At 47.4% G+C, this 9,100-nt stretch overlaps 1 protein-coding gene across 1 annotated transcript; it reads left to right on the forward strand.

The window, feature by feature from the left end:
- Window positions 1-1,193: 1,193 nt before the first annotated feature.
- On the forward strand, window positions 1,194-6,174 carry FAM101B (family with sequence similarity 101, member B). Its single transcript, XM_006863448.1, has 3 exons — window positions 1,194-1,271; window positions 3,124-3,233; window positions 5,844-6,174. Exons 1-3 carry the CDS (start codon window positions 1,194-1,196, stop codon window positions 6,172-6,174), a joined length of 519 nt encoding a protein of 172 aa, XP_006863510.1.
- Window positions 6,175-9,100: the final 2,926 nt, after the last annotated feature.

Here is a 9,100-nt window from a genome sequence, read left to right on the forward strand (position 1 = left end):
TACCACCCACCACCACCCCCAGCCAGCCCTGGGAGACCACAGCTCGGTCTTGTAGCCTTGTTGGGGGCGTGTTGTCGGCGCCTCCACAAGCCCGTCGGGACGGCGGGGCCATAGCCGGGAGCCCGGGGCGGGAGCGGAGCGAGAACTCGGCCAGCTGGAGCTGGTGGCTGGAAAATTGTCATCGCCTCGGAGGCGCGGGAGCCCCGGGAGAGGCAAGCCGCCGACTCCTCCTTTCGGGGTGGCGGGCCGGCACTGCCAGGCTGTGGCTCAGCCGCATTCCTACCCTCTGGGCGGGTCGGGCTTCCAGGACACTGAGAGGGAACCCCAGCCTCCCCCGAGGGTCCTGTAGGCCTGGCACCCCCCAATCCCCCGCCCACCCCCAGCTCTAGCCGCTTCCAAGGGCCTGTCCCCTCCTGACCAGTTCCAGAGAGAGGGGTGTGCTCTGGGCTTTGATTCAGAGAGCAAAGAGGGCCAACCTTTGGGGACCGTGTTAGTTGTCTTAGAGGGGAACTTTGGCGAAGGATCCCCACCAGTCTCCTGGAGGCCTCCTTTGTCCTGCACACTAAGTGAGAGACTTTTAGGTGGGCAGAAGATTTAAAAATTAGTTGTTTTATTTTATTTTAAAATGTTTATTTAAAGAGAAAACTTCAAGTCTGTTTTGCCTTAGTAGTCACTTAGATGGTGGTGTTTATTGTCTTTACTTCCATCTCAGGGAGGCCACATCCTGCCTACAGTTCACCTAGGTCTCCCCACCTTGGGGACATGTTTGTAGTCCTCTCCCCTGTGTGAAGCAGTCAGTGGTAGCTGCTGTTCGCAGTGTTCACGTTGAAGCTTTGACGCCCCTGTAGCTGCAGCGCTTGTCCCACTGGGGCTGCTCTGCTTGGGCATCGGTACATTTCTTCATTTCGCTTGGCCTTGAGAGCACTGCCTGCCTGGCCTCTCTCAAGCCTCAGCTTCCACATCTCCTGAAAGGCCACACACACATTGTAGCCTTCAGTGCTTACTCTGTCTGCCTGGCATGCCTTTCCCCTCCTGGTCCCATACCCTCCTACCTCTTCCAACAGCCAGTCAGCTTTTCCACTTGTCAAAGCCCTGCTGCCTTTGTGGCCCACTCCTTGCCACCTCCTGCGGGACACCTCACTTGATGCTTCCTTAAACCAAATTGGAGTCTGTGGCTTTGTCCCGCATCTGCGATGGCACCTCGTTCACAGATCTGTCATAGCCCTGGTATCCAGGCTATTGCTGAACTGTCAGAGTTTGTCCCACCCCATGTGGGTGTCTGCACCTGACACAAGGTGGATGCTCAGTTGGGTGGGCAGGGATGGGGGGAGCGGAGAGCTGAGTACCTGGGTGGACCCCTGGAAGAAGAGTCATGCAGGAGTTGGAAAAAGAGTTGCTTTAGGTTTTCTAATGCCAGGTATTTGCACTTTTCATTATAATCTCATGGTGTCCATGTCATTCTTGTCCCCCAAGACTTGCCTGGGTGGTGCCCCCTGTGGTTGTGGGTACCTGGCACCCAGAGAGCTGGGGACAAAGCAGAGTCCACTGTCTCTATTTGAGGACTGTCTTCAGAAGCTCTGAACAAACAGTGCTCATCCCCTTGCCCACTCATCCACTAACCTTGGTCTTCAACCACAGCCTCTTACCCTGCTCTTAGACTTGCTAACTCTTCACCCAGACTCAGGAGCTAACCCTCAACACCTCTGTCTCCCTGTACTGCCAGGCTCCCCTATGTCCCTACTTGACAACTTATCCTGGTAACATGATAAAGATGCCAGAGCCAACCTTCTAGAAATATCTACAACCTTCATCCTGGAAGGCATTGAGGTAGAGCTGCCACCTGCACATTGTGGCCCACATGGATCCTTCTCTCTAATTAGTCCAAGAGAATGACAGCTCCCCAGTGAGCACGGGGACTCAGGGCTGCTGGCTTCGAGTCTGCTCTGTGGTAATGTTTGCACACTCGGCATAGGTACTCCCAGTACAATCAGTGCCTGAACACTGGCCTGCCCCAATTGTGGATGTAGCTGTCTTTTTGTCTCCTTGATGAGCCGGAATGCCCAATGCCTTGACTAGGCTGAATGACAGCTAGTGCTCCGGGAACGCAGGGTTCTGGGGAATTGAGTTTTCTGACAAGTTTTCTGGAAGGTATCATTTTGCCAATGAAACTCTATGGGTTTGCAGAATTATTCCAACTTGGGTGGTGGTAGGTCAGGGATGGTCTCAGATGAACATTACAAATCACTTTCCATAGTCCATGGGCAGAGATGGGGGGAGTTGGACTCAGTCTTCACTTTAAAAACAAAAAACCCTGTTAGTAATTTTTTGGTTTGGCCTTTCTGCAATATTAATGAAATGATGACAGAAGCGATGTCACCTCAAGAGTTCTGGTTACTTGTTAGCTGCCACCAAGTCAGCTCCTGACTTACTGTGTGACCTCATGAACAAGGGGACCTGACTGTTGGGATCTCTAGGGTTGTCACTGGCTGATTTTTGGATGTTGATTACCAGGCCTTTCTTTCTAGTCCCTCTTAGTCTAAACACTGCTGAAATCTGTTTAACTTGCAAGCCACCAATAAGAGATGGGTGGGGCTATGCTGAAGTGCATTGGCTGAGAATTGAACCTAGGTCTCCCACATGTTGTTGTTAGGAGCCCTTGTGTTGATCACTGTGCCTCGTTATGTTTGAACTCATTGGTACAGCTACTGTTACCAGTCCATCGTGTAGGGAGAAACGCCTTGGGATCTTGGCACATTTCATTATAATGCTTTCCTTTGTATTCTTGAGCTGTCCTTTGGAGTTTTCTGTTCAGTTCTTTCGTTTCCTCATTTCCTCCCTTTGCTTTAGCGACTTTCTATTCAAGCCCACTTTGGTCTTTTCTTTCTTGCCTGTCTATTTCATGACCTTTTGCTTTCTTCATGGGTGATGCACTTCTTGTTGGGTCTCCCACATGGAAGGCCAAATTGTATCTCTGAACTACTACTGCCATTTCTATTTAAAGTAGGGGAATCCAGGTTTTCCGATAGCATTGCTGCAGGATGTTGCAGCAATCCAGTCGTGTCTGGGATCCAAGACCCCGTGGTTAGGCTGACATCCTAACCATGTTCTTCTCCATCCTCACAGAATCCAGTCTCACTGCCTAACCCCCTGGCCTCTGGCTGTTCGGCAAGATTGTGCCCTCAGTCCTTTGGTGAAGGAGTTGAGTTTGATCCCCTACCACCGACTGAAGTAAGGTAAATAGAGCAGAGTCTGATTTCATGTTTTTAAATTTTCATTGTTTATTTCAAGTATTAATGCTTACTGGGGGTGAAAAATGTAGTTAATTGCAAAAGCATTGGTATGCATTCAAATGTTTTTCTTCTTTGCATACATAACCAATTAAATATATACACACGCTTTTCAGAATTAAAATGAGATCATGCTATACTTAAAGTTCTGAAACATTTTTCCCTTGATATACCATGGCCATCAGATATTTTTAAATTCATTCAAAATAAATTTCCCAAGTTGCTCCTCACTCTCCCCAGCTCCACCCCCACCTACCTCCAGGTGCTCTGACCTTGTTTGGGGTAGTCTCACTTGGCAGGGAACATTCCTCCTTTGGGAATTTATCTGATGGAGAGTTTTTGTTGCTGTGACTGTGTGCTGTCCAGTCGGTTCCGACTCACAGGGAGCCCAGTGTGTGACCTGGGAGCAGAGATTCATGGAGTGGCTTATTTAAAGATAGGCCTCTTGAGAGAAAGGAATTCCACTTTTCGCAACTGGCGGCTTTATAGCTGTCATTTCAGTGGCAGGAATACAAAGGACCTTTTGATAGTGAACAAAAAAACGTTTCCCAGTTTGGAGGTGAGCGGTTGAGCTTTGTATTCCTGTGGAGCTTGTATTTTGAACGAGATAGAGGCATGGCTTGATGACATTAACTCCAATCAGTCTCTCCTGTGTGTCCAAGGAGAAAAGAAATTTACGTTGGACTCACAGAAAAGAGTGGTAGTTCTTACTCACCTATCTAGGACCTAGCTAGGGGCTGCAGGGGAGGTGACAGTGCTGTTAGACGGATGTATACATTATACTCTTGAAATATCTTTAGGTATCTGGTGGTGGTGATTAGGTGTCGTGGAGTTGGTTCCAACTCACAGCGACCCTATATAGAGTTTCTGAGGCTATAAATCTTTACAGGAGCAGAAAGCCTCATCTTCTAAGGAACAACTAACTGGTAGTTTCGAACTGCTGGTCTTGAGGTTAGCAGCCCGACTCGTAACTACTAGGCTATCTGAGCTCCTTCTTTAAGTATCTATGAAGCTGCAATAATGCAGTAAAATGCATTCATGCCTTGTTTCCATGAAAAGAAATTAACTCCCAAATTGCCACACAAAGTATCAAACTGGTTACCATGGCGTCAATTCCAACTCCTGGTGGCACCACATGCGTCGGAGTAGGACTGTGCTCCAGAGGCTTTTCAATGACTGTTTCCTTTTAGAAGCAGATTGCCAGGACTTTCTTCCAAGGTACTTCTTGGTAGATTCAAACTGCCAACCTTTTGGCTAGTAGCCTAACTGTTTGCACCACCTAAGAACTCTCAAATTGTCACACAGAGACCTGAAGAAAGATGGTAGCTGTTAGGGAAAATGGACGTTAATTTATTTTATGGAAATCAAGATGGTAATTGGCTTCGGTTCCTATGATGATGTTCTTGAGTCCCTAGGCTTGAGGGGTCTCCAAACCATAGCCCAGCACCAAAACACACAACAGAAAACCCAGACTCACTGCTATGCAGTGGATTCTGACTCTAGCGACCCTATACAGGACAGGGTAAACTGTTCCCTAGGATTTTCACGGCTGTGAATCTTTACTAGCGTGGTGGTTACATGCTGCTAACTTGGTTCCGACTCATAGTGACCATGTTTAGGTTTCTGAGGAGTGGCTGGTGAGTTTGAACCACCAACCTCATGGTCCAAACCAACCTTGCAGTTCAGTGCTTGATCCCAAAGCACCACATCAGGAGCCCTTATTGGAGTGGACAGCATGTTTACTGGAGTAGACAGCCTTGTCTTTCTCCCTCAGAGCAACTGGTGGACTCAGACTATTGTCTCTGTGGCTAGTAGCCCAACGCATACATAACCCATTATACTATCAGGGCTCCAAAGTGGGCCAAATACTGGTTTGTGGTAGAACTGTGCTTTCTGAACCAGCATTCAGGTTCCTACTGACTGATCCCTTGAGGGTTCAGAGAGGGTTCATTGTTTTTTGTTAGTGGAGCAGTAGAATCTACCCATCCTGTGGAGTAGTTACTACAGGCAGCACTTGACGCATGTTCACTCCCTGAATGGTCATGATGGGGTACTCATTACAGAAAGGGGCCCTGCCAGCAATTCAAACCCACCAGCTGCCCTTTGAAACTCTACCTAGGGTCACTATGAAGTCTGAACTGCTTGGATGGTATACAACAACAACAATTATAGAAAGAGGAAACAGAGGTTTAGAAAAGTTAAGTAACTTGGTCAAGACCTCGTAGCTTAACTAAACGGGAGTAGAGCCCAGAAGCTGTGCCTATAGTGAGACAGTGAATACAAGGCTAAACTTTAGAACCTGCGTACCTGGATTCAAATCCCAACGTAACTACTGTACCTGAGTTTCCTCTCCCAGCGTTCTTGGGAAGATTAAATGAGATCCCATAAAGTGCTTAGGATAGTACCTTGCACAGCGTTAAGAGCTCCACCCACGGTACCGCTTCTCAGTGCAGTAGTTGCATCTCAGCATTTGTGCCCTTGAGAAGGTTCAAGGTCACAGTTAAGTGCACCCAGACCGGAGGAACAACTTCATGCTGCCTTCTGTCTCTGACACAGGTACACTTCCTCAGTCAAGTACGACTCAGAACGGCACTTCATCAATGATGTCCACATGCCCCTGGGCCTAGCAGTGGCCTCCTGCAGCCAGACGGTCACCTGTGTCCCCAACTGCACGTGGCGCAACTATAGGGCCGAGGTGCGCTTCGAGCCCCGCCACAGGCCCACACGCTTCCTCAGCACCACCATCGTCTACCCCAAGTACCCCAAGACCATCTACACGACCACCCTGGATTACAACTGTCGGAAGACACTGAGGAGGTTTCTGTCCAGTGTGGAGCTCGAAGCCACTGAGTCCGTGGGCAGCGAGTGTCTCTCGGACGAGTGTTGACTCACACAGGCTGAGCTGGGTTGGACCGCTTCGTCTGCTTCCCTGGTCCCCAGGCTGTCCTGGTCCAGTGGGGCACTGCCACCTTTATGCATCCCCAGAGGAGTCTAGCCTAGAGATACCACTAAGCCCAGCCTGGGGAAACAAAAAGATAGTATTACATCTTAGCGTTATTGAGAAAATCTGTTTTGTTTGTTTCAATGTTTAAAATTGTTCTTAAGAGGAATTGATTTCCTGGTTTGCTGCTGTATAATTTTACCCTATGTCTCAATTTGGTGAGAAAAGAAAAAGAGAGCAGAAGGAAAATAGCAAAAATCTGAAATGGGGGTCCCTGTGAATGGCTCCCATCAGTCCTGAAAGCAGACTTGGTTGCTCATCCTCTGTTGCTCAGTTTATCTGAGGAAGAGCATGGAAGAAGTCTCTGGGATGATGGAAAAATTGAGTCTTCAGAAATTTCAGCCAGGGAGGCTTCACTAACTGCTACAAAAGTGGTGCTAACTCAGAACGTCATGATACCCATATGGGTTCAATCTGCGGAGAGTTGAGTTCCATTTCATTGTTTTATTTTCATTTGTATTTCCTGTCAACCCAAACGCTTGGAATTCTCTAAATCGTTTTCATGATATCGAAAAATCCCAAACCACAATGTAAGATGCTTTCTTTTCTTTCTTTTTTTTTTTTTAAATAAAACGGGGTTCACTTTGTTTTTACCTGCTTCAGGGACTGCTGAGTTCCAGACCAGTGGCTTTGGTTCCGGTTCTTCCAACCTCTGTTCCGAGGCGCAGGCTCTGGCAAAAACACCTGGCGTCTTTGGCATTTGGGGAATATCTCTGCGGACTTGTGTAACTCTGATCTGCATTTTAGGTTTTCCAAATACTTGCCTGTTTTTCATAAGGCACAATGTAGCAGGGAGTTTTTGCTGAGAGGAAAAAAAAAACGTGTTTTGAAAGAATGTTTTGGAAAAACACTTTTGAAATTCCACCAGCAGGGGTTTCATTGACACTAAGATGGGCGCCTAGGGTCACACATGAGACTCAGTGCCACTGGGGAGGAGGTGGCTGTAGACGCTTCTGGGGACTGGGTCCATCATCATCAGTATCCCTTCCCAGGGATGCTGGCTTGACTCGCTGTAAGGACTTTGGTGGTGTCAAAATTGCAGAAAAATCCTGCCAGTGTCTTGGGTCTGATCCAAAAAGCAAGGATATCACCATTCAGACTCCAAAGCTGATCAAAGTTACCTTCAGACTCAAGGATGATGTCACAATTCAGACTCCTAAACCTGGACACTTGTGATGGGATAAATGTCTCTTCACTTTTCACTTTACTGTGACGATCATGGAGTTGGATGCTAACTGAAGATGTTGCCAAATAGGCTTTGTGGATTCATCTGATTTATGGAATCAGAGATGGCCACTGGTCCAGGAGAGTCCAGCAGGCCCATCTCAAGACCTGCCTCACACAACCACCCTACCCTATCCCAGTCCAGCCCTTTCTTGGTCTTCCTGCTAATCCCTGTGTTTTTTTTAGTAAAGAAAATGGCAGGTGGCATTTTTCTTCCAAGTGTTGGAAGATGTTTGCATTGGCTACATCTAAATTGACATCGTGGTTGCCCAAAAGTGGGCTCAAACCTAGCAGCAATTGTGAGGATAGCACAGGCCCAGGCAGTGTTTTGTTCTCTTGTACATAGAGGGTTGCTATGAGTCAGAGCTGATTCAAGGGCACCTAACGGAACAACAATACACTAGGGGGCCTCCAAAAGTTTGTAGGAAAAGTCCATTCCCTTTCAATTCCATGAACTTTTTGAAGCCCCCTCATTTTTAAATCCTGTCAAGTGCTCAAGGGTTTCTGAGTGCTGCGAACTCACCAGGTGCCTGTGGATGGCTCCCATCTGTAATGAAAGCAGAATTGATAGCTCTGTGGGCATCCTGAAGCCACCGCAGGGAATTTTGTTACAGTTCAAGCAGGTGTGATGATAATCACTCTCATTTAATGTCATTGAAGGCCTAGAGAGCCAAACTGTCTGGTGTCCTCTTCAGACTTCACAATGTTTACTCTGTTGTACTCCTAACTGATCGGGCACATCTTTTTGGACAGGAGCCTGTAGTTGCCTTAATGGTCCCGAGTTTGTCAGGGTGAAGCCTGGGGGGCACTTTGGGACCCTGTATTATCCTCAAGCTCTCATTATAGAGAGAAACAAATGCTTCCTGTGTTTGGAAGAGCAAATGACACCGCGTTTGTTGATAAAAATGGATTTTTCTATCTGGTTTCATAATCTTGTCATTTGAATGGTAAATGTCACTTTAAAATTGTGTTAAGAGAATCCCTAAGGCTTTGCTCTGACCCACAGAGGCATTTGAATGAGGTCACAATTATACTGCCAGCAGCATGGCAGAAGTCTCTTGGGGACGGGGGTGAGGGTGCGGTACCAAAGGTTAAGTGCTGTACAGCTAACTGATGTGGTAGTTTGAATCTACCCAGAGATGCCTTGGAAGAAAAGCTTGGTGATTTGCTTCTTAAAAATCAGCCATGGAAAACCCTTTGGAGCATAGTTGTACTCTGATACACATGGGGTTGCCTTAAGTCAGACTCTGTCCACTGTGGCAGCTTATTTAATTTTGTTTTGATGGAAGGTGAGAGAGAAAGAGACAAGCGTGGGAGAATGTGCCTTCTAACATAGCAATAGTGGAAGCTGTCCGTAGGGTATTTTTTGATTTAAGGAAGTTGTGTAAAGTTCCAGGTATGGAGAGAGACTGAAATCTAGCAGTGAAGCAAGTAGAAGTGAGCGAGTGCGAATGTGTAATGAGAATGGAGGAGCAGGGTTTATTAAGTTATTCATTAGGGAACCCACTGTGTTGTTGTTGTTGTTAAGTGCCATTGAGTCGGTTCCGACCCATAGCGACCCTGTACAGGGTTTCCGAGGGTGCCACTG

Source organism: Chrysochloris asiatica, unplaced genomic scaffold (assembly GCF_000296735.1).
Source record: "Chrysochloris asiatica unplaced genomic scaffold, ChrAsi1.0 scaffold00054, whole genome shotgun sequence".
In the NCBI taxonomy this organism is placed as follows: Eukaryota; Metazoa; Chordata; class Mammalia; order Afrosoricida; family Chrysochloridae; genus Chrysochloris; species Chrysochloris asiatica.

Excerpts from the sequence above, each read along its gene's own strand:
- FAM101B (XM_006863448.1), top strand. The coding sequence starts at position 1,194 with ATGGCACCTCGTTCACAGATCTGTCATAGCCCTGGTATCCAGGCTATT. Across the intron at positions 1,272-3,123 it reads CAGAGTTTGTCCCACCCCAT|AATCCAGTCTCACTGCCTAA; the intron begins GTGGGTGTCTGC and ends CCATCCTCACAG. Across the intron at positions 3,234-5,843 it reads CTACCACCGACTGAAGTAAG|GTACACTTCCTCAGTCAAGT; the intron begins GTAAATAGAGCA and ends TCTCTGACACAG.